Source organism: Humulus lupulus, chromosome 1, assembly GCF_963169125.1.
Source record: "Humulus lupulus chromosome 1, drHumLupu1.1, whole genome shotgun sequence".
In the NCBI taxonomy this organism is placed as follows: Eukaryota; Viridiplantae; Streptophyta; class Magnoliopsida; order Rosales; family Cannabaceae; genus Humulus; species Humulus lupulus.
This window is the reverse complement of record NC_084793.1, coordinates 168,051,358-168,077,565: the sequence shown is the minus strand read 5'-3', so window position 1 is coordinate 168,077,565 and position 26,208 is coordinate 168,051,358. Positions and strand designations below refer to the sequence as shown.

General features: G+C 39.1%; 1 protein-coding gene across 7 annotated transcripts; it reads left to right on the top strand.

Moving 5' to 3' along the window:
• Positions 1-26,208, top strand: LOC133800195 (uncharacterized). Of its 7 annotated transcripts, XR_009876451.1 has the most exons (6): positions 6-176; positions 955-2,032; positions 2,482-2,556; positions 3,534-3,633; positions 22,342-22,460; positions 26,065-26,208. XR_009876451.1 is itself a non-coding variant. In XM_062238149.1 (5 exons), exons 2-5 carry the CDS (start codon positions 1,142-1,144, stop codon positions 16,487-16,489), a joined length of 1,254 nt encoding a protein of 417 aa, XP_062094133.1. In that variant the 5' UTR covers positions 4-176; positions 955-1,141; the 3' UTR covers positions 16,490-16,569. The 7 variants fall into 7 exon arrangements, 6 of the variants coding, with proteins under 6 accessions (XP_062094140.1, XP_062094133.1, XP_062094136.1 ...); XM_062238149.1 differs by lacking the exons at positions 22,342-22,460; positions 26,065-26,208 and adding an exon at positions 16,302-16,569 and having other exon boundaries at positions 4-176; XM_062238152.1 differs by lacking the exons at positions 22,342-22,460; positions 26,065-26,208 and adding an exon at positions 16,302-16,569 and having other exon boundaries at positions 4-176; positions 920-2,032.

The following is a 26,208-nucleotide window of genomic DNA, read 5'->3' as shown; positions in this document are numbered from 1 at the left end:
CCAATTTGCTTTTGGTCTTAACTGAGCAGTCAATCCGACGTGTACTGTTGTCTGTAGTGAATAGAAAAGGGAGGAAAGGAAAGGTAGAAAATGTGAAGAGAGAAATTAGCAGGACCCGAATTCGATGGGATTCCTTCCTCAAATGCTACTACTACACTTCTCTCTTTCTCTATAAGGTTCGCAATTTCCTCTTAATCTGTCTATACCCACTTCCTTCCTTCATTCATTGATGTGATTTTCTCCTAAAATCATCCTCTCTCGCTATCCCCTTCTTTGCTTTGAATTTAAATCTTATGGTTGTTTTCCGGAAACTACTCATCTTAACTCCAATCATAATTGTAGAATTCAGAAAGTTCTCGGAAACAAAGGGGATGGTTTTCATTTTTTTTTTAATGTTTGATGGTTCATAATTAATAATTTTTTTCAATGTAATGTGACTTCATAGTGTACTAGGAGAAATACGCTTCACTTATGAAATTTATTTATTTATGCAGTTTCTAGTTTGATTATAAAATCTCAACTGTTATCAACTAAAAGAATTCCTTGGTATTATCCCTTTTGGCATCAAATTTAGAACTATTAGCAATTTAATAATGGTTGTCTAAAACTATACAAATTGATGCAGATTGTGTCTATGATATATATGTTTTTTTGACACTGGGGGAGGGGCTATGCCTATGACCAAAATTGAGTTTATGATGCAAATGTATGTGGTACGATATTATAGGAATATGGAAGTTGAGAGTACATATTCCTGGTGTTCTTCAGATCGTTACTTTTGTAGTTTGCTTGTGTTTTTCCTTCTTAATGAAATGTGTTTTGATTTTATCAGAAAAGAAACAATCTACTTTAAGACTGTTGTTTTTTCGCAGGCTAAAGCTGTTATGACCTTTCTTTAATCTCATTAAGCTTTATGCAGATTAAAATATTGGATATCTTGTTGTCCTGTTACAGTTGAAAAGAAGGCTCGAGTTTGTTGTAGAACGACAGAAGTTGTCTATTTTCCGGTAGTAAACAATGGCGAGGTTAACTTTTTGTTCAATATGAAACTATACCATACAAGTACAACACAGCTTGAACGAATGGTTTTTCTCAACCCGGGTGTATAAATTGTATCATTGAGTTTAAGGGCTCAAGTAAAATGATGGGTAAGGAAATTGTGCCACAAATTAACAGGGCAGATAGTGTGGAAGGTTGCTCGCCTACCGGCAATGACAATTTAAAGTCTTATTCACGTTGTAGTTCAGACATGGAGGCTGACTTAGAAACCTGTCGTGTATGCCAGTGTGCTGAATCAGACAAAAGGGGAGATGCTGCCTTAGAGTTTCTAGGTGTTACTCCTCCTTTTCAAGAAGCACATAAAAGCAATGGGGTACTGAAGCCTGATACCAAACTAATTATGAAACATGCTGAAAGAGATGTCTCTGTTAAGAAGAATGTAAGAGAATCCCATTTCATGGAACTTGTAAGTCCTGATGGGGAGGTTCTCATTTGTGATGCTGATGTAGAAATGGGCTCATGTGACTATCAAGATGCGTTAACTGAGCTCGGTTGCTTGTGCAAAAATGACCTTGCTCTGGTACACTATGCTTGTGCACTCAAATGGTTTGTTAACCATGGTTCTACTGTTTGCGAAATATGTGGTCATGAAGCTAAAAATATTAGAGCTGCAGATTACAGAAAGGTTTTGGCTTCTTTGAAAGAATATGAGACTCTAAGAGAAAGGACTGCCAGTGGAGAACCCTATCCTGCCCAGGTTCCCTCAAGTACAGGTGTAGACCCTGATGCTGTAGCTGCTATCCGAAGGCAACGGTTGAGTGAGATTTCGCTATGGTTTAGTCCACACAACAACAATAACAACCATGTTGCACTTTCACAAGCATCTGAACAACCTCTGAATAATGTAACTGAAGAGGTTTTCCCGGCTGAAAATCCTGCAACTAGGTGGGCTGTGGAAGGTACTGGGATTTTGCTGGCTACAGGTTTACTTACTGTTACTCTTGCTTGGATTATAGCACCTCGAGTCGGTAAGGTATGTATGGTTTTTTAGATACAACACTTCTTCTATGTTTTCAATTTCCACTTGTTTAATAATTGCATATACAAAATCAGATGACAACTTTACAAAGTTAAGTTAGAACATAGCATGCACTAAAAAGCAATTCAAATGCAATGCTTGTACTTTTACTTGCCTGGATCTCTCAAATTGCCACTTAGTACTTGAATTTTCAAAATATTTAGGTGTATAACTAAACTTATAATTTAAAGAACTTAACAGAAAAGATTTATCGGATGGGGAAATGTTTTTGACACTTAGGTATGCCTCTAAGTTGTAGTGGGGCCAAATAGACTTGCAGGGAGGTCATAACAGACTAGGGGTGCTTTTTAATTTTTTTTTTTTGGGTGGTTTTATGTAGTATTTTCATATCAAATTTATTTACAAACATTTTTATTTTATTAAATTTACATTTCATTGTGCAGAAAACTGCCCAAAGTGGTCTTCATTTTCTTCTTGGGGGCATTTGTGCTCTTACAGTAGTTGTATTCTTTCGCTTTGTAAGTGCCTTGGAAAATTTTCTTTTGTTCTGGTGTGTACCATACCTATATGCATTGAGCTTTATTTATTTTAGCTTGTTCAAGATTTAATAGTTAATTGTGCTTTTCTAATCCAATCATCTAACATGATTGAGTGACAAGGAAATATTAAGTTTACACAATATTTAGTCCTTTTTTTGAATGCAAGTATTCTGCAAATTTTGATTGTATATTAGTGTTTGGTCGAGTGATTCTTTTGGTATACATGATGAAACTCGTGCTTTGGGATATGGGAACGTTTGTAACAGTGAGACCGATTATATTTTCCCACCAAGGCAACAACCCTGTTTAACTAAGCAGCCCAAATTGCCACAGATCATCCAAAATAGAATGCTTGTATTTACGCTATTGGCCTTTGGGAGTGAAGTTGGCTTGTCATTAATGTGCGGATTAGATACTGCTAGTTAGAGTTTGTTTTCCAAACATGAAATTATGTTTAGACATTGCGGCCTCTTGTTTTTCTTGCTGATTATAGAGGAGTGCTATATATTCCATACGGAACATGATGTATAAACAATCCATGAGGAACCTAGTATTTAACACAGTAGTATTGTCAATTAAAAAAATGATCCATGTGGAATGCATTAAATGCCAGAACACTATTACCATATTCTTCAAATGTTTTTTTTATATATTTCTTTTAATTTTGAGAATTCCTACTTTTCATATATCCCAAATATCCCAAGAGAGACTTTCTTTTTTCACATAATGCATGAGAAATCTCATGTTTTGTCTAATCTTTAACTTTTATAAAGATGTAACTCTGATGATCCTTTTTTTCATTATCTTTTGCTATGATCTCCATTTCCTCTGCTGCTAACAAGCAGGTCTATTAACATAGTTTTTTCATTCTCCTTTGCTCTCCATTGATGACTATTATAAGGTTTCAACTATTAACTCAAGTGGGAAGTGATTGAACATGGTTTTGAATGTTGCAGTTTGTGCTTACCAGAATCAAGTATGGGCCTGCACGCTACTGGGCGATTTTGTTTGTGTTTTGGTTTCTTGTCTTTGGTATTTGGGCTTCCCGGACACATGGTAAACATTCTACTTGATTCTATTTGTTATTATGCTACTTAATTTAGTGTTTTTTTTTTTAATTTCCTATAACCTCCGTACTCTGCCATCTTATAAATCTTTGGGAACTCAGTCCATATGTGAAGACGTGAAAATGTTAGTGGATTATGCTAAAATATTGATTAAGCTCTTCATAGCTCATCATCTCTGTGTATTGTAAAGGGCAATTATTGTAAAGTAGTTCGTTAATTGCGACATTTCATCTATTTACGAATGTGTTTAGTTTTTAATGATAAAGCCAATGTTAAATGTCAAGCGTTCCATTTATTCATTCAACATGATTGAGAATAATTTTTTTTCCTGAAAAATTATAGACATAATTTGGTTTTGACACTAAAAAATCACCATCATCATCATATATTATTATTATTATTATTATTATTATTACTCCTCGGGCCAAGCACCTTTTGCCTGCTCCAGCCTTTTCTTCAAGCTTATTTTGCCTGTGGATGGGCCACAGAAGAGAAGCTCTTAATGACTCCATGCCATTGACAGAAGTCCGTGAATACTTCGCTATTGAACTGCAATCCGTTGCTGGAGACTATCTTCCTCGGGAGCCCGTACCGACAAACGATGTTCTTGATGACAAAGTCCAAAGCCTTTTAGAAGTGATCGTATTGAGTAGCTCAGCCTCGACCCACTTCGTGAAGTAGTCGAAGGCTACTATGGCATATTTCACTCCTCCCTTCCCTGTGGGCAGGGACCCAATAAGGTCGATGCCCTAGACAGCAGAAGGCCATGGGCTGGTCATCTGTGTAAGTTCATTTGGAGGCGCATGGGGAATGTTGGCGAAGTGCTGACATTTTTCACATTTCTTGACATAATCCATCGCATCCCCCTTCATGGTGGGCCAAAAATATCATTGCCTTAAGATTTTTTTGGAAAGGCTCTGCCCCCCAGTGTGATCTCCGAAAAATCCCTCGTGTACTTCTCGGAGTATCAGACTGGCTTCTGGCTTGGACACACATCGGAGCAAGTGCATGGAGTAACCTCGCCTGTAAAGCTTATTATCCATGATTATGTACCTCAGTACTTGATACAACAACTTTCGAGCTGCCTTCTTGTCTTGGGGCAGCTCCTTAGAGACGAGATATTTGACTATTAGCTCCATCCACCCATCTTGGGGTTGTATAGATTCCACCTCGTCTGGAGCCGAGATACTCGAAGACTCCAAGTAATCAATGAGGACCACATTAATTAACTCAGCATCTTTGGTCGTGACCAGCTTAGCTAGGACGTCAACATTGAAATTCTACTCTCGCGGTACCTGCTGAATAGTGAATCTTCTGAAGTTATGCAGCATTTCTTGAGCCTTTGCCAGGTACGCTGCCATCTTTGTTCCCCGGGCCTGGTACTCTCTGAGAACCTGGTTCACAACGAGTTAGGAATCGCTAAAGATCTCGAGTCCCTCGACTTTGAGCTCCATTGCCACACGGAGCCCAGTGATTAAGGCTTCATATTCTGCTTCATTGTTAGAGGCGCTAGGCCCAAAGCAAAGGGCGCTATGCACTATGTGACCCTTGGGGGAAACCAGAATAAGTCCAGCCTTGACACTATTTTCGTTCGAAGACCCGTCGACGAACAACTTCTAGGCTGGTCTGACCACTGGAGTACCCCCAGTCTTCTTCTGATTCCCTGTGCACTCGGTGATGAAATCAGTGAGTGCCTAACCTTTTATGGCAGTCCTCGGATGGTAGGTGATGTTGAACTGGCTCAGCTCCATCGACCACTTTAAGAGCCTTCCCGACGACTTAGGCCTCTGAAGGACTTGTCTGAGGGGATGGTTTGTGAGGACCTTAATTGGATGCGCCAGGAAGTAGGGTCTTAGCTTCCGAGAGGTCATCATTAAACAAAAAGTTAGCTTGTCCATCAGCGGGTACCTAGACTCTGCCCCAAGGAGCCTTTTGCTAATATAATAAACGGGGTGCTGAATGTCACGGGCTGACATTTTGACAGCGAAAATGCCTGTGTGGCACCTTAACTCCTCTGAGCCAAGGTCAGCCTTCCAACCATTCAGATAACAATGGGCACATTTTTCGCGCGACCGTGTGCCTATGCCCACTTCCGTCTCTCGAACAACTCCCGTTGATTCATGCTCTCAAGCATCTATGAGTGCAACCATGCATCAAGGCTATCTAGCCAAGACACTCACACTGTCCATAGGTTCATAATAAGGCAAGGCAAATCCCAACACCGATGCTCACCCAGACATTTGCAAGCCAAGGTAGCATGTGTGGCCAAGAGCCAACACCAAGCTGACGTGCCAACGTCTCTTGTCATGCCCCATTCGATACTATATGAATAGCTCACGTCACAAACCAAGGGCTCCCATACGTCCATGGTCCAATCCTCAAGGCACCATGCCTTTACGCATATTGGCAGGCCCTCGAGACTAGCTGCCAGATTGGACCTCTGTCCTTCTCAAGCATTACGCACTCTTCAATGCCTGCATGCTAGCAAGTCCCACGAATGACTTCTCGTGCCATCTCGTGTCAAGACTCGTGGCCATGGCGTGCCACGATGTCTCTCGGAGGTTTGGGCCACGTTCCATGCAAACGGCATATCGGCAAGCCAAGAGAATCATACCCATAAACCTCTGGTAGCACACTTCAACGCACTATCGGGGCGGCCCGGTAATGTCCATGAGTACTCCTACTCAGAGAGACATATGAGTCCCCTTATGGTCCTTATATGCCCGCCCTACTAGCTGTCCTAACTAGTAGTAGCTCACTTGACGCACCTGCGCCAAGGGGTGGTGGAGAGCTGACACCAGGTGCTCCCCCTACAAAGAGCTAAGCTTTTAGCCTTCTACCAGGAACATAAATGATTTTTTCTTGGGAGACATATTTGGATCTCAGCTCTCCAATACTCTGAATCTCCCAAATCCGATCGCACCATTGCGTTCATTGACCCTTCAATATAGAACCTACCAAGTCTCGTCCATTTTCAGGCAATATTGAAGATATTTACGAAAATGCCACTGCTGTACAAACTAGTCATCTACATGCTCACCAGCCTGCACCCTCGCGTGCGCATCTGACTGAACATCATCCTAGCTTGTAACACGCCCTCAAGGCCGGCATGTTACACTAAACACGACTTTCTTCCCTTACTAATGCGGCACTGATGGCATCCTTCGAAACAACCATGTAGAGTAGGAGAGGCTCTCTGTCTATCAGTTTGGACATAATTGGAGGATTTACCATGTGCACCTTGAGCTGTTGGAACGTCTGTTCGCAATCTTCCATCCATTCAAACCTCTAACTTCCTCAGAGAACATTGAAGAAAGGGATGCACTTGTCCGTAGTCTTAGAGAGACAAAACGGCTCAAAGCTACGATCCTCCCTGTTAGGCACTGAACGTCTTTATGTTTCCGAGGAGATGGCATCTCAATTAGGGCCTTGATCTTCTCGGGGTTCGTCTCAATTCCCCGAGCACTAACAATGAAGCCTAGGAACTTACTGGAGGCGACCCCAAATGTGCACTTTTGGGGGTTTAATTTCATTCCAAATTGGCGGAGCACCGTGAAAACTTCAGTCAAGTTGCCTACATGGTTAGAAGTGGTCTTGGACTTGACCAACATATCATCCACATAGACCTCCATGTTCCACCACAACTGGTTCTTGAACATCTTATTAACCAGCTCTAGTAGGCGGCGCCAGCATTTTTCAGCTCGAAAGACATCACAATGTAACAATAGACACCCTTATCAGTTCGAAAGCTAGTGTGCTCGTGATCTGTGACATGCATGGATATCTAGTTATATCCCGAGTATGCACCCATGAATGACAACAACTCGTAACTAGAGGTGGCATCGACTATCTGGTCTATCTTGGGGAGCGGAAAGCAGTCCTTCGGACAAGCCTTGTTAAGGTCAGAGAAATCGATGCATGTCCTCAAAGTACCATTCAGATTGGGCACGAAAACAGGATTAGATAGCCACCTGGGGTATTGGGCTTCTCGGATAAACTCGTTGGAGAGGAGCTTGTCCACTTCAGCCTTGAGAGCCTTTTTCTGAGTTTGATCAAACGTCCGTTGTTTCTGGTAGATGGAAGCAAAGCTAGGATCGATATTCAAGGCGTGGCATATGATATTTGGATCAATATCAGTCATGTCGGAATGTGACCATGCGAACACGTCTTGGTTTTCTCGGAGGAAGCCCACCAATGCCTCTCCGACTTCCGTTTTTAAGTTTCCCCCAACTTTTATTTTTCTGTCTGGGGTGGAGGTATCAAGAACTATCTCCTCCACCTCCTTTATCGGTTTGATGGACCTCTGTTCTTGAACCCTTGGGTCTAACTCGTCGGGCCCCATCTCCTGGACAACTTGTACCTCCGAGGCCTCGGGCTTCTAAGGGCCTACCTCCCTTACCATCATCACGGGAGCCTTGAGGGAGACATTGTAACACTATCTTGCCTCTTTTTGGTCTCCACGGACCGTGCCAATTCCTGCATCCGTGAGGAACTTCATGCACAAATGACGTGGAGGTGATGGTTCTGAACTCCACTAGCGCAGGCTGTCCCAAGATGGCGTTGTACACCGAGGAACAGTCCACCACCACAAAGGTGCAGTATTTGAAGGCTTGGTGAGGCACCTCTCCAAGCGTCACAAGGAGCTTTATCTATCCCATCGGGATGAGGGCCTCTCTCTCGAGAATCCGTAGAGTGTCGAGGCGCACGGGGACAAGTCTGCCGTGGTCAACCCTATGTTTTCGAAGGCTGACTTAAACAGGATGTTCTCCGAACTCTCATTGTCTACTAGAATCCACGCCACCATTTTGTTGAAGATTTGGCTCTCAATCACAATGGGTTGTGATGCGGGAAATGCACTCTCCGAGCATCGTCTTTGGAGAATGTTATGACTTGGTCAGTCATGCGTGACATTTGGACAGGCAGCTGGGCCACAACCATTACCTCATCATCGTGATTCAAAGCTCGCACATACTTGTTCTGAGAGCTTCGTGAAGTGCCTCCCAAGTGAGGCCCTGTTGAGATGGTTCCTACCTACCCGTTCACCAGATGAGGTCCTTGGGCCACTGGATGTTGGTGAACTACAGAAGCTACTGCTGGGACCTGTGGTGCAACATGTGGGATCACCGGTCCTGCCATGAGAGGTTGTGCTTGACGCACTCTAACCTTAGCATATTGATGGGGGTGTCCCAGCTTGATGAGATTTTCAATCTCTTCCTTGAGTTGGCGGCACTCATTGGTGTGGTGCCCTATGTCGTTGTGGAAACGACAAAATTTTTGGGTGTCCCGCCTATCCCTGTCTCTTCGAATGGGTTGTAGCTTCCTGTAACGAATGTGTTGTGCCGTGGCCACGAAGATATTTTCTCGGGAGTCTACCAAGTCAGTGTACTGGGAATACTGTGAGACATACTTCTCGCCAGATGTGACTCCCTGCTCGGCCTGTGCGATTCCTCTTCCCTTGGGCTTCCGGCCCTTACCTTTCCCTCCGCGCCTAATGTTGTTGGGAGCTTGATTGGATTCGGCAGGTTGGGAGGGGGCAACAACTCCAGCACTGAATGCAGGCTGAAAAGCAATATATCTAGTGGGTGCTGCCCCGAAACCAGTCGGAGCCATACTGAATCTAGTAGCGGACACGACGCTATAACCGGAAGATCGGGCACTTTGGCTGGGTTGGACTCCCATGGAGCTCGGTTGGACGGGAATAAAAGGGGAATATTGGATTCCTGAAGCCACGAGGTCGGGCATGGTCGAAGTAGGAAAAACAGCGGATGCTCTGAATGCCCTAATCTGGGCATCCTCCCAGCTGATATATTCTTGGGCTCTACGAATGAAGTCGTCGAGATGTGGACATCCCCTCCGTTGGAGATCATCCCAAAAGCAGGGACCCTACGCGGATGCCAGCTTGTAATGCCATCAATTGCTGGCCATCATCGACCTTTTTGGTTCTCGCTGCTTCCTCCTTGAAGCATTTGATGACTAGGGGATGAGAGCCCTCGCCTTAATTGCCTGAGCTAGAGAAACTCAAACTCCGAGGGAAAACTTTGGAGAGTAATCGAATAATGCACCCACGACCTACTGTCAAAGACAAGGTCTCACCTAGGAGGACGCTTGTCCCGAATAGAGGCCTCAGGGAGTAACATACCCCGAGGATGTCTATGAGCATTTGAGCCAATCACTGGAGGTTGCCACGTGTCGGGGGTGAAAATACGGATAACAATTATTTGAAGCTCATGAATTTGAGGAAGAATAGGTTTATCACCAAAAAATTTGAAATCAATATATTGATATAGCAAGAACTTTTTTGTACCTTCCTCTTCCGCCTTGAATTTGGTCTCAAGGGCATCCCAAATCTCCTTCGTCGATTTAGTCTTGGTGTAGATGTCATAAAGCCTATCAGATAGAGCGTTGAGGATATGACCCCTGCATAGGAGATTGTCCTCCTCCCTCTTAGTCCTAGCACTTTTCACCTTGGGTGTGTCTTTGTCAGTTGGCGCCGGGAGGGGTTCAAGAGTGGACTCTAGGATGTAGGCAATCTTGAGAGTGGTCAAGAGAAATCTCACATTGTCTTGCCACCTAGTGAAATCGGATCCACAAAACCTATCCAACCTTACTAGGTCTTGGTTCATAATCTTGATGGTCTCTCCTTCCATTGAAGCAAACAAAGGGATAAGCTTTTGAATATTAGAGATAAATATATTGCCTCAATGGAAATAAGAACGAATATTACAACTCTAGACAAAATATACAAATGACAAGATGATTGTTTAAATAAAGTTATAAATCAATTGCAAAATTACAAGTAAATATAGAAAGAAGAAGATGAAGAGAATAATATAAACAACAACTCTATGACAAAATTTAAAAGTAAACTAGAAGATGTAGAACAAAAGATGTAGATAGAAAATACAACTCTATAGCAAATATTACAAAAACATATGTAAAGAAAAGAAGGGAGGTGAAACAAAAGCAATAGAAGAAATAATGTAAGAACAAGAACAAAGAAGTAAAGCTCTCTCACTCACACAACCAAAGTGAAGAACATTGGGGGTCACCAACTTGAACAACGTTTACAACCTTTGTCCAAAAGCTTATTTCCCCCTATCTCAAGCACTAAGGGAACTCTAAAAAATTTGCAATAGTTCTCTGGAATAAACAAGCTTCTTTGGTGAATTTCCAGCCAAGTGCTCTAGTGGATAGAAATGACATGTCTTACAAGTACGCAATAGGCTTTTATAGAGTTTTCAGACACCCTCTGAATATAAATTCCACCAACCCCCATGCCTGTTACCAATGTTTAATTGAATGTTTATGGAATTAAAAATGACATTTTGGAGTTACTTGTGGTGTTAGAAATGTTCAAGAAACTAAAAATGAAAATTGGAATTTGGTTGTTAGCAAGCGTGGCTGGGGCAAGGGTTATCAGTGGCCGTGACCGCTGGCCTCAGATCCCTAAGTTGCAGCTAGGGATGTTAGTGGCTGTGGCCACTGATGCTTTTCAGTCTCCCAAATTGTCCCAATTTTCCAAAACGCTCCATACTCCTTCCCAAATGATTTTGTAACTTCCATACACATTATAGGAGTTAAAATAACTTCTACAACAACCATATCATTTATGGCTTTGTGAAATTCAAACTCAAAATGTGTAACATATAATCTGCACATTATTGGGTAATATTTGGGAGTTTCAAATTTGTAACTCCAAATATGTTACACACTTGGATATACACACTATCCAAATTGTAACTTTCATATATATTATGTTATAAAGTATGACAACACTTTGTCACATTATTTAATCTAAAATATTATATTATATATAAATAATATAACATAACATGGACTCGATCAAAGACACTGCGACACTATTTCTATTCAGATTCACCCCATGAAGTTGTGCCTCCGCACTCAAGTACTCCTTGAAAACATGAACTTCTCTGAGTCATCATAATGTCCTTCAAGTCAACCAAGAAGCCATTACAACACTAACCCCTAAAGCGAACACATCCTCTGATTGTAGCTTCCTCGCCAATTGCCCAATGCTTACTCTTATTGACAAGGACAAAGTAAAGTGCACCCTTCAGGGCAAGGTTCGCAAACCAACTGTTCCCAACGGCACCTACGAAACACACTTCAACTGAAACCATGTCACTCTTGTCCAAGTCCATCTAGACATTTCATAAGACAAATCTATGGCATAATCGGCTCCAACACTCTTATTTTATGTCAAAAATTATGATGCATCCCCTTCAAATGTGGCACTCTTACCAAGTTTAGCCTTATGCAACATCTAGTGCACACTTGTACACAGACTTCACAAAGTAGTTTCTTCGAATTGTGGCCCTCCAGCCTTACTGCATACCCATGGCTTAATGCAAACGACCACTCATGAGCCTAAGTAAAAGTGCTCCTTTGAGCTTCTTCTCCTAAGCTTCACAATGTGGCCAATGATCCATCCATCATTCAAAACCACGCAGTTGAGCTCTGGCTTCTGTTAATGCTAGCTTTCTAGCATAGTGCTACAAGTCTGCCCTTAAATCAACATTGTGCCCTTCTGAACAACTTTTTGAATCTTGCCAACTTGACTGCACACTACCTTACTCTTGACGTTTGAAGTCATTCCAATCCGCTATCTCCCATCGGCATATGTTCTCTGACTCATTTGGCTTCGTGTCCCCACAAACAGGTGTCTCCCCATAAAACATGAAACATGTCCCACTCCATGCCGCAAAACTAGCCCAATCTTGATCTCAGCCTACGCCCACACATATTGTCTATTTGTAGGTTCCCATAGTCACCTTGACCTACTCGCAGTAGTCATGCATGCCTTCGCACTGAACAACTCATGTGTTGTTGTGTTTCCCTTTGGATTCACAAACCAAAACTGGACAAGTACCCCGACCCTTTGAACACAAGAATTAGTGGGCTTTCCCACTTCAACTTAGGAACAACTTTTCTTCTTTTCGAGGCGTACCTCTCAATGTAAGCTCTCAAGCTAACACTTTCTCTCGTATGGTCCCTTGTTTCCTTTATCACTTTGACGATGATGTTGAACTAATGCCTCGGTCTTTCTGACTCTTCGCCCCTCGACATATCTATGCTGCCTTAATACCAAAGTCCTTCTAACTTTCACCTTAGGCAAGTGTTGCACTGATGTTACCTTAGTCCATGAATTCTGACGACTTCCACTCTAGGTAACTGGCTTTGTCTCTATCTCTGAATTTTCTTGACCTTACATTCTGAATAACTTACGATCTCAATGATAACTCATGTTGATGCTTTGTAATGGAAAACTAGTTTGTTGTTTAAACCCTGAGGTTTCTCCCCCACTTCCATTGTTGGCGTCCTTGACAACTTGCTCACACACAAGAACGTTTGACCACCCTAGCTCTTCATCCACACCGCAAATCTAGAAATGCACCTCGCAAAGTGTGATTCTCGAATCAACTACCTCATGTAGAACATCTCTTGATTCCCATATGCGAATACTATCCACACAACCATCCATATGATCCATACTATCATCTCGCCCCTTCGGCTCTCAAGAAGCACTAAGTTCCTCTCGATGTGTCTCTCTAGTCCCCACATGAACTCTAGTACAACTTCTCATCCTACATAGGTTCACATGGTCACAAAGTCCCAATAGCATGACCCTCCAGCCTGCATTCAAACTCTAGCGCTATCTTGGCCTCCTCAAGCACTCTTGCAATACTAAATTTCCTTGGCGCAACCCTCTGGCTCTCAAGAAAATCTAGCAAAATTTTGACTTCCATAGGCTTTCGTGATTACTAAATTTCACTTGCGCCGCCTTTTGGCCTCTATGCAAACTCTAGTACCACTTTGACCTCCGTGCGCGGTCTTCTCGGCCCTATTGGCCTTTGATGCATACATTCCACAACTCAGCATCTCCCTCGATGGCTTAGTGTTGCTCACACCACTTAATATATTTGTTAGCCACACATGTCCCACACAATTGTCTTGGTGCCCCCATCTGGGTCAAATCAAGATAACATGAAACATCTCCAAGTACGGCTGTCCTCTGGCGATCGCGGTTCCTACCACTTTGATCTCCATATGCTGGCCTCTGGCATGCACAAGTAGCATCTGAAACATTCCATGTCTTTCTCAAAGTTGTCTACTCTCGACCAATGTCGTGATTGAAGAACGTTTGATGATCACTTTCACATATCCACACCCATGCTAACAAGGTTCCTTTTCAACAAAAGTTCCTCTTGCGACTAACAATGTCGCTCAAGCAAACCTGACCTAGTGAACTAAGCATATAGTTTCGACCTCTCAATAAAACCTTGTCCCACATCAACTAGTTCAAAATCTTTTGTAGCACCCTTCAACAATCACATGTGGTTGTTGTCTTTCTAGCATCACTGAACTTTGATTTGAAACAACCAAAACTTCCATCTCTCTAGGATGTCTAGTATTCCCACGAAGAAGATCAATAAAGTCTCATCCCATCTCAACCTACTAATCCCTTCTAGATGACTAAATGGCTCAACAACATCTGTTCAAGCATCCAAAACCTCTCAATCCTTATGCACGCTTACGCCCCTTATAGGATGGGCCAACCAGGTTCACCCCCACTTGAGATGAACCTGACTTTGATGCCAACTGTCACATGCTCACATTTTTAGGCAGCGGAACGCCCGTGCGACACCTTGACTCATTTGTGCCAATGTCAGCCTTCCAACCATTCATATAACAATGGGTACATTTTTGGTGACTGTGTGCCTTTGCATACTTTCGTCTCTGGAACAACTTTTGTCGAGTCACGTTCTCAAGCATCTATAAGTGCATTCGTGCATCAAGACTATCTAGCCAAGATATGCACACTGTTCATAGGTTCTCACTATGGTAAGGCGAATCCCAACACTAATGTTCACTCGAGCATTCACAAGCCAGGTAGCATGTGTGCCCAAGATCCAACACCAAGCTGACATGTCAACACCTCTCATCATGCCCCGTTTAATACTTTTCGAATAGCTCTGGTCACGGTCCAAGAACCCTTATGTGTCCATGATCCAATCCTCAAGACACCATGTTTCCACGCATGTTGGCAGGCTCTCGAGACTAGCTGCTAGGCTAGTAGCACACACTAGACCTTTATCCTTCTCAAGCATAGTGCATCCTCCCATGCATGTATGATAACAAGTCCTATGGATGGCTACCTGTCTCATCTCGTGCTAAAACTCGTGGCCATGGTGCACCGCGACATCTCTCGGAGGTTTGGGCCATGCTCCATGCAAACGACATACCGACACAAACCTCTAGTAGCACACTTCAACACACTATCGAGGCGACCTGGTAATGTCCATGAGTACTCCTATTCATAAAGACATATGAGTCCCCTTGTGGTCCTCATATATCCGCCCTACTAGTCCTCTTATCTAGTAGTAGCTCACTTAGCGCACTTACGCCAGGGGGATGGTGGAGAGCTGAAACCAAGTCCTTTCCCTTCAAAGAGCCTTATAAGGTTTTAGCCTTATACCAGGAACATATATGATTTTTTACTTGGGAGACATATTTGGCTCTCTGCTCAGCAATTCTCCGAATCTCCCAAATCCAATCGCACCATTGCGGCCATTGACCCTTTAATATGGGAACTACCAAGTCTCGTCCATTTTCGGGCAATATTGAAGATATTTACGAAAATTTCACCACCATACAAACTAGACATCAACATGCCCACTAGCTTGCACCCTCTGGTGTCGCCTATGTTGTCCTTCTGTATCCCTCCCTCTCCTGCCTATCTCATATTTCTTCTCTCTCTCATTTGTTGAGTGTCCTAGGGTGTTTGGGTGGTGCAAAAGTGTAAGAAAAATAATAGAAAATCAGGGTTTTTTTTTATTATTAGTGTCAGTTTTAAATATGTATAAATTTTGTATTCGTACATGTTGATAATTTTCATGGTTGGGTTTTTGTTGTGATAAATTGATTGGTGTTATTGAGATTGTTTGGTTGGTGCAAAAGTGAGGAAAGTGAGGAAATAAGAGAAAATTTTAATATAGTTCTAAATTTTTTTATTAATTTTTTAAAATTTTGTAAGATTTAATTTAATTTAAATGGATTTTTAGTTAAATTATTTTTATCTTTTTCTTAATACTCAAAACTTTGTTTGATTTAAAATTTTAAAATACAAGGGGCACGGTATGGTGATTGTAATAGTCCGGAGGACAAATATTCTATTTATTATTTAAATTATATACGTGGTAATGCCATATCAGTACTATGGTGTCGCTATGTCACCATTCCTTTAGTAAAATTGGACGAAAGTCTCACATTTTAGTAACATAAGTAATTCAAGGAAATTTTTTACACAAGTTAAAAAATTGAGGGGCACGATTTAGTAGTGGTAATAGTTTATGGGGAAATCCTAATAAATCTATTATTATTGCTATTTGTTTTTGCATTTATCGCATAACATCATTTTTTAATTAGGAGTTTTTTAGTATTGTTTTCATAGATCAATTTTTAAAATGTAGTAAAAGAAACATATATATTTTTTTCAAAACAATATATTTGTTTTTAGTATTTATTAATATAAAGATAATTTTATCATTTTTTTCACGTTACTTTTTATGTTTATCACTTTTTTTTTTTTACACAACTTTATTTTCCCTTCATCTTACCCCTTCTTATTTTCTCCAGAGATGCAAATGGTGAAAAGTGGGGGCGGTTTTCATTTACCACTACCATTGCCACCATTATTTATTGTACTTTTCTTACACCACTTTATGTTTCATTTGCGACAATGCAATGCGTTGGGTAACGGATTTCCCATCAGCGTTTCAGGATTTCCATTTGGAATTGTTCATATATTAAAGCAGAAAATGTGATGAGTATAAATAGAGAATATACCTATTTAGTTCCTTGTTGTACACTTATTACCTATTATTTAATTAATATTATTTTAATACTTTGTATTAAGTAAACCAATTTAAAAGTTACATTTTCACATTAATTAAAAAAGAATTTAGATTTATTTACAAAACAAAGGGTCTTGTTTAAAACTGTTTGAAACCAAAATTTCAAAATGGCATTTAAATAATAATAAAAAAAGAACATAAGGACTCAAATTGTATAAAATTAAACAATGGGGTGATAATCTTTTTCTTTTATTATTTTGTTCTAATTTAATTATTGTCAAAGTTTCCAACTGAATATTCAAGATTGGTTTCTTATGCAAATAAGATGTGTTTTTTTTTTCTTGAACTAATTGTGCATTGGCTTGCAATTTGAAATTCACTTTCCTCAAATAAAAATTGAATTTAGAATCGTATAGAATGTTCATATTAGAACAAAAAAAACATATTTACATTTAGTATCGTATTGTTTAATTCATACCATTGTTTTATTTGATAAAGAAATTAGGATTATTTGCAGCAAAAATCCTCAAACGAACACATTTTTTGCACTTACACCACTAACCTTAAATTGTTGCCATTCAAATCCCAACCCTTTAAAAAAGTCTGCATAATTAGTTCTTTCCCCTTTTCCATCCAAAGTTTAAGTTAAAAAGTTAGGGTTATGTGGCAACAATCCCCAATATATACATCATTTTGTATTAATGCTGTTGACGTTGTTTTTCGTCAACTTAGATATGAAAAGCACTAAACAATAATGCAGAAAAAACAGAAGACTTCACAAATTTTTTATGTGGTTCAACAGTTAAAATCTGCCTAGTTCACAAGTCAATATTATTTCTCTTAATACTCTCTCAAAGCTTTTTTTTTTTTTTCAGAAAGCAATTTAGCAGAGTATTCTTCAGTACAATTTGTGCATAAATACAGATGAAATTCTCCGGACTATTTATAGACCGGGTTGAAAGAATATCTTCCTATTATTTCGGGAAGTTACAATCAAGCATTTAAATTTGAAATAAATACAAATAATGCATTAATTACATTATATCCTATGATAATAGGGATTTAATATCCAATAACAACAAATCCCTTAGAAATAGGGATTTCCTTACAATCCTTTCGCATGCAAAACGCGTTGCTGAGCTCAATTGTTGGGCTGATGCGCTTTCGAGACCTGTTGTGCAAAATTTAATGTGAGTGCAAGTGTACACTGTCAACAAGTAATAAGGTGATAAGAACCCAATATCGTATCCACAAGAATTGTTTTTAAGCTTAAAATTGTGAAATTAAAGTTTAGCAAAATGATTAAAAACAAATGAACCAAACTCAAATTAAATTGGAAGTTGATTTTTTTTATGCAATTAAAAATAACTAACAGCTGAATTTAAAATCTAAGTTAATGGGATGCAATATGAAAATCAGTTGAATGAAATGGTAAGCTAGGATAATTAATTCCCCCTGTTTTGCAATTACTGGACGCAATGCTATGAAAATGTTGTGGCACACTGACAGTTTACTAATAAAGAATTCTAATCATGTCCATAAGCTTCTGTCGAAATCAAATGGGTCTAACTCTCTAATTAAATTACTTATGTCTAAGTTAATTTAATTTCAAGAATTTCATATCAAGCACCAATTCTATTAGATTATGCAAGGCAAATATATATTCTATACCCTCACAAAATTAAAATCAAAGAAATTAATCTTGCACCATTCGAGTCTTTTGTCCAATAATTATAATCCTTTTCAACAATCTTAATTATTTCAATAATTTACTAAAGGTGATCAAGCAATAGTAAATATTAAGCATGAAAATTACTTGAATGAATAAACCTCAATTAGCATTAAGTATCAATAGCAAAGTTCCACAATTGCATAACAAAGTTTCTTAATTTCCTAACTTTAAGAAAATCAATTCATAACTTTAAACACAAAGTAACCCAGCTGATAATCATCCATAATTAAAATAAATGCAAAAAAAAAAAAAAAAAGTTCCAAGAGAGAAGGGAAAGAAAAACAAGCCAAGAATATTAAGGAGTGTCCCCAAAATAACCCTTCTCTTTTTGTCTTCTTCCTTAAAATCCTCTCTCTCTTTCCTTCTTTGCTCTTTTAATGACTGCCAAAATGGGTGTTCTTCTCTTGCACAGGTGGCTACCCCTTGTTTCTGTCTATCAGCCGTATATCCCCAATTGGAAAAGAAGACACTCTTTTCTCTAGGTCACTTGCTCCTCTATGGGTCACGTGGGCCCTCTCTTTTTTTTTTTCTTCAATTCATTCTTTTGTTCTCTTTACCATAAATGGGTCCAAGGCAAAATGAAGCCTAGTAAGCATTTTCTATTTATCATGCAGCCCAATTTAAATAATCCCCAAAGTGAGCTGGAGAATTAAATGGTAGCTCCCACGTGGGCCATCAAGTAGATTGGCTGGCAGAAAGCAATGCTGGTGCAATGCTGCAGCATTCCCTCCTCCTGAAACCATTTAAAGCTTCAATTTCTTTCCAAATGACCAAAATTCTACCAACCATCTGCCAAGGAAAAAATTTCACAATTTAGGATATATTTTCCAACAATATACTAATATTTAATATTATCTTATTATATTTAATATTTGACAAAACGAGAATAAAGACACTACAAAACACCCTCAGCCACTCTTTCTTGATAAAATTATAAGTTTAAAAGCATAAAAATAACTCTAATTCCTAGAGTTATCAAGACCGATCCACACTTTGAGCTCATCATTCTGGTTACATCCTCCTCCTCATCTAGCGATTTCACCGAATTCGTTCCTCGGAGAAGGTCAGTGCCTTCGAGCCTGCAAATCAGTCTCGAACAATGCGACTCATGCTCGAGTGCCCTTAACTAAGCAAAATCGGGATTATGTCAATTTATACAAGTGTACAACCAACACTTGTTATTTCTGAGCTTACTCTTTTTGAGCCTACATTTCGAGGCTATTTATTTATTCTTGAAATTTGGGTGTAACGTTTTGTCCCCTTAAAAGTGTTGGTTCGAATCCTTTGAGAAGGAAATCTTTGAACTTCACCTTCTTAAAACGTGCCTATCTACCACACTCGGGTGTGGACACAAGTCACTGAGGGATTGCTCACTGAGAGTACTTGAGTACTCTGTTACCTACGCACATTCTTTCCTATTACTTATTGGCTGCTAGTTTTTGTAATCAAACATGATCCTTTGGATCCCCTTTTAACTCAAATCAAGGGCTAAAATTCATTCGACCCTTACTATCCCCTTTGGCATATATATATACCCTTTATTCCCCATTTTCTTCACACTCACATTTCAAAATTTAGAAAATAAGAACCAGAGAAAACACGAATCAGAGTTTTTCTTCTTTGCATTTTCTCCAAACCGAAGAAACAACACAATCTTTCTACTTTGGCTTAGTGGGATCATTTGTGCTTCCCCTTCTTCAGTCGACAATTTTCACTTTTCCAAGATCATCTTTCTGTAAGTTTCCTGATCTTTATCTCGTAAAATTTTTTGTTTACATTTCCTTTGTGCATAAGAATATTTTTCTGGTTTCTACCAGATTCTTGAAAACCCCTTTTCAATAGATAAGTTTTGATTGTATAGACTTGTACTGATCAAAAACATGTTTTAAGCAAAAAAAAATTGTTAGAAACAGATAAAAATGGAACTTTTTTAGGTTATGGGGTATAAGGATATGTGTTTCTTGTAGCTTAAGAAATAGGATTTTGGATTAGGGTATTAATGCACATGTCTCGATAACATCACCTTTTCAAGTAACTGCCCACTTTTTCCCTAAAAATTTGGGATTCTTTTAAACTGATAATAATCTTCCCACCCTCGCGTGGGTACACTCTTGATGCCCCGAACTTTATAACAGTTCGGTGTTGGTATTTGAGTTAATCTCGCCATTTCGAGCCTTTAAACTCGATTAAGGCGATCTCATTTTCTCGAGTTTACGAGCTCGAGTTATCAAGATTTTAATCTCTTCCTTTTCTTTTTTTATAATGGGCCTTCACCTTTTTCTTTCTAGTTAGATGTCGCAATCTTCAGAGAATCGGTGGGGGCCCAAGCTTGCCATCCCTTACCACCCATCATCTCCTCGCCCTGACTCTCCATTCACGCGAAAGCAACGGTTACTCTGTGAACATAAGGAATGGTATGAACAAGAAGATATACGATCCCATTTTCGACGTCAGATTAACGAGGTCGAAGAAAGGAAGAGAAAAAAATTCGAGTTGTGGTGTACCCTGATTCGGTGTTGGGGTTATATGCCCTAATTAAAAACCAATTTCTTCGTAATCTCATTTATTATCAATAAAAGAATAGAAATCATTTTTTGACTTGGTCAATTACTTTGCTCACATGTTTTATTTTCATGATTATTTGTTTGATATAAACTTCTATTAAATCCCGAGCATATAGCTAATCATATTTATAGTGACGTAATCACAGTGGAATATAAATATGATTACATGTTCAAAATAAGTTAGTCCTAAGATTAGTCAGCGCACATAATTTACACTGACTTGCCAATCTATGATATGATCTATTTACACATTGCAGTGTTATGTTCTTTCTAGAACATTAGCAAAGTAGATAAGATCAGATGTATTTGTTACATCGGACTGGACCGATATTGATAGTTGATAGGAAAAGTAAACATACCTATTATCTATTATATTCATATCATATAGTTGGCCATAGGTCAATTCAATCTCAATTCTGAGTGGTTAGTATTCTAATTGATTGTATTATTTGAGTTCTTTGATTTGTTCGTTACCAGCTTACCTAGACTAGTCCATACTTACTTCTTGTAAACTCGGTAGTATAATTAAGTGGGAGTGTTAATCATAGATATGAACATCTATAACTTCTGATGAAGAAGTGAAATGATGGTTTCCTTTTAGTTTGGTTCAAGGTGCTAAATGATAGAGATCTCATTTCAGTAATTAATATTAGTTTACTAAAATATCATTTACAAGGAACTAAGTGTTTTAAGGATAAAATAAAATTAGGGGTAAAACAGTATTTTAATCCCATCTCATTGTAGACTGTCTATAAAGGATTGAGTGACAATTATGGTTGTAACATTGGATAATTAATAATGTATCTATATTGCTTATAAAGCGTTCTATGAATTCAAGAGTGCAATTCTGAGTCTTTAATGGAGTCACGAGGAATTAATAAGTTAGTAAATTTATTTGATAGATTTATGATAACTTATTGGAGTTTGATTTCATAGGCCCATGGTCCCCACTGTACCTTGGATAAAATCATCTAGATAGTCTCAATTAATTGATTTAATTATCAATTACAATTATCAAAGTTGATCAGGTCAATTTTGGATAGTTTCACAGAGTTATACAATTCAGAGAAGAAAAAAGAAATTATAGCAGATTTATTAATTAAGATAAATTGGTATCTAAATTAATAAATAAGTTTAAATCAAGGTTCAAATTATAACTAATTAATTTTATAAAGGATTTAAATAATTATTTAATTAATTAAATCAATAGAAAATAATATAGACATTGATTTTAAGTCCAATAGGCTTATAATTAAATAGGAAATTTTACGGGCCTAAAAACCATGATAATTTCGACTTAGGGCTATTAATCAGCTATTATTTTATTGATTTTTTAATAAATAAATGACCTAATTGAGTCTATAAAAGGAGTTCTAAGAAAGAGTTAAAATCACAAGTTCAAACACAAGTTTCTGATAGGTTTTAGATTCTCTCTAAACATAAGTCGTTTTCCAAGTCTTATTGTTCTTTTTTCTTATTCTCTCTGTATTTATTTCATGTGTTGAGAATTGCCCACTCTAGTGTAGGCGATTCTAAGGATACTTTGGAAGACTGTGAAGAAAATTAAAGATTGGTTCAGTTTCTTGGTAATACTCTAGGGTTAGAGAAACTGAAGGAATGACTCATTCATTCCACTACGTATAATGTAAGTATTCTTATCATTATTTCTTTTTGAATTCAATTTTAGAAACATGTTCTAGATTGTCTCATATTAACTTGTTTAATACTAGATCTACATGAAAATAAATAAAGATCCTGTATAAGTTTTTCCAACATCCGGACCCTAAGATCCGGCCAATTCCACTAGACCCCAAGCTTAGAGTCACCGTAGCCTACTCTCTAGGTGAGCTCTCACTTATCCTCATGGAGAGTGCTTCTACCCAACCGAACACCTCCAAGGCTCTTTCTATCCCAACCTTGGAGGAAAATTTCTTTGAAGCTGAGCATTATCAGAGCTCTGTGACCTCCACCGGAGATATCTCCGAACTGATGGCCTTTCACGGGTTAAAATTATCTGGCAAGTTGATGTGTCGGCCTGCAACCTCCAACGAAAGGAGTTGCTACGCTCCTGGTGACAGTAATACTGATAGGAAGGTTAAGCTCGTGGCCTGGAGTCGCGAGCATATGCGAGCTGGGGCGTTACTGCCTTTAAGGGATTATTTCTGGAGTTCCTTGGACTACGCCGGTATCGCCCCATTCCAACTCCAAACTAACTAGTATATGGTTTTGATCCCCCCGAGGTCGCTGTACAAGGAGATGAAGTGGGAGGGACCCCTAGTGCACGAGATCCTTTATCTCTTTTGTCTTAAGAGTACCCTTCCCAAGCTCACGGAGGAGATGGATTCTACTACCTCTCGAGCTATCCCAAGGAGAAGCGGCTCTTCGAGGATATACCCAACCATCCTCCTAATTTCAAGACCATCTTTTTTTGGAAGAACGCTCTTACTTCCTCTCGCTTTTATTCCCTCCAACGGATTCGTAAGCATCTTGTCGTACTCGTTTTTATTCTCTTTTTCTTTGGTTTTTTAACCTCGAAATGCTCACTTAATTCTTGCCTGCAGCTAACTAACATCGACCAGCACCGACCAAAGCCATGAAAGAACACAGAGAAACAATTCTTAAGCTCCCTTCTGATCGACGATCTCTCACCTACCTCCTCCACGAAGATAAGATCTAAGCTTGTGGTCTCTTGGATGAAGGCGAGTCCACCGACGACTCGGGAATTTGCAAATACGCGAGATGGGAAGACGTCCCAATCCCTATTGCTAAACTTCCTTCCAGGAGGAGGCCCTTGGTCTCGCAAGCCCATGTCTCCGTTCCCCGCCTACCTGAGCATCTAGGCTCGGGCACTGAAGCCCACGACAAGGCTTCGATGAGCTCGGTGGATGCAGGTAAAGTAGTGTTGGACCTATCCATGTGGTCTCCCACTCTTCTTAGATATGAACCTGATGTAATGGTTCTTTTTAAGGACCCTAGGAATAACTTCCTGGCCTGGTCGAGGGTAGACCATAGATTCCATAGGTTTGATAGTTTGTTAGGGAAATACAAAAATATGTACAATCTAAATGAAGTCTGGGATGTGGTTGTTGTCCAATACAGGACCAACGTCTATAGGGATCTAACGAGACTGTCCCCTACCTATAGAGAGGGAACCCCCTTGGAGTCATCAGAAGAGAGGGGATTTCTTGGTCCCCGAGCTCAAGCTCGACAAAATCTACCAGTTAGGTTTCTTTTCACTTGGAGTCTCATTACTTATGATAACCTTAATCAACTGTTGATGTACTATCTTTCCTTTTTTCCCTAAATTACTGCTTTACAAAACGTTTCCATACTCATAAAATTATAGAGGAAAACCACTTAACATATGAAATCCAATGGGGCCTTGATAAAACATACAAGTTGGGCCCAATAGTTTAAAATAAAAATAAGAGTACTTATGCAACGTTTAAAAATAAATAAATAAATAAATATAGTTCAAGTTCCACTGATGAGTTTTGAAATAAAAAAAACATAACATCGTTCTTAAAAAAAATTGGCATTTAAGTTGATCATTTATTCTCCCATAGGATACCCCTACGCCATACACACTCTGACGTCGGAACTCCTCACATCACCACGCGTGCCAAAGAGAAATCATATTTATTACTTGAAATGAGAAAGTAAGGGGGTGAGCTAAAAGCCCAGTAAGGAAATACAAAGAGCATACAAAAAAAAAACACAACAAAAGCATAATCATATCATAAGTCTCATACAACATCATATCAATACATCGTCATACATCATACTTAATGTAGAGTCCAAGAACTTTACTTAGCTAATTGTTAGTAGTATTATAGTATATTTAGTGTTATCTTTGTTACTTTGGATTTTTGGTTCAGACCGGGAATTATTTGGACACTCATAGTAGTACTTATAGATTTTCTAAGTTTAACCTATACTTTAAGAATATTAAGTATAACCTAAGGTTTGATTAATGTGACTGATATTAATGATTATATTATTATATTATAAGGTTTAGACATCAACCAATAGGATTTTAAGCACATGTTATGAATGGTAATTAAGGATTAAGTATTTTTGAGGATTAAATTAAATAAGGGTAAAGTTTGAATGTTATAGGGTCAGTCAGCAGCTTTGAGTACGTTGAGGGCTTAGTCAAGGCTGTTTACTCCATTCAAACTTAGCCAAAAATGTGTAAATTCGTGTTTAAATATTCAGCGTATGCCGATATATCGCAGCTATAGGGGGCGATAGATCGCAGCACGTAGATACGGAAAACACGAATCGATGCACGGTCGCCTCGGGAACAAAGGTCCAGGCGATATATCGCCTATAGGGGGCGATATATCGCCTCCACCAGCATGTTTTCAAATACTTTTGAATTCTTTTCCTTTCAGCCATTCAAACTCCTTCAACAGTCCAGCATCTTTTGAACGAGTCTTCAGCCTCTGCTGAACGATTATTCAAATGATTTTCACCTAAAAAGCCATTATTTTTATTCAAGTAAAATCAAGATATTTTCATTCCCAAACTCTATAAATAGGACCTAGTACCCAGCCATTATTCACCATTTGCTCTAAGTTCAGAAGCTACTAGTGTTAAGTGAGTGTGAGAGTGTAAACACTTGGTTTGGGGAAAAACTATAAGCTTAAACATCATAAGCTTATCAAACACTTTGGGAAGTGAGTTCTATAGTATTTCGGTGAAGATTGATCTTGCAATCTTTAAGGGAATCCAAGCTCTTAAGCATATAAGTCGGTAAGTATGTTTTTTTATGGTTTAGTCTTTCCATCTCTTTCATTTCATCTCCTTTCTTTAGACTCACTCTTTCTTATGGTTTTAGGAGTGTTCCAAAAGTCCCAACTCAGTCCATAATCCCGGTAACTTTGGTAAGGAAAATATGCTAGAATCAATATGTTATGTGCTTATGTTATCTATATGTTTTATGTTATTAAAAGTGTTATGATATGTATATGTGTATGTTTGTAGGCTTGGGCATATGACCCATATGACTAACAAGACCCCAAATGGGTTATGGGCATATGACCTACTTAGCTAGTAGGACCCCACTAATCCCATGGGCATATGCTTGTTTAGTCTATGGGACCCCAAGTAATAATGGCCATTATAATAAGTGTATGTTATATGTATTATGTTAAGTCTTTATGTTTTTATGAAATTATGTATGTGACTTTGTGTTAGATTTTCCTTGCTGGGCATTAGGCTCACTCCTTTCTGTTTATGTGCAGGAAAATAAGCTTAGAGGCGGTAAGATTCATGGCGCTTGGAGGATGTGTATCGATGATGAATGGAGTCAAGGGGCCGAGCGTTAATCGATTCGAGGATGTAGTTTCGGTTTCATGTCTTTTTTATATGTATTTTCCGCACTAATT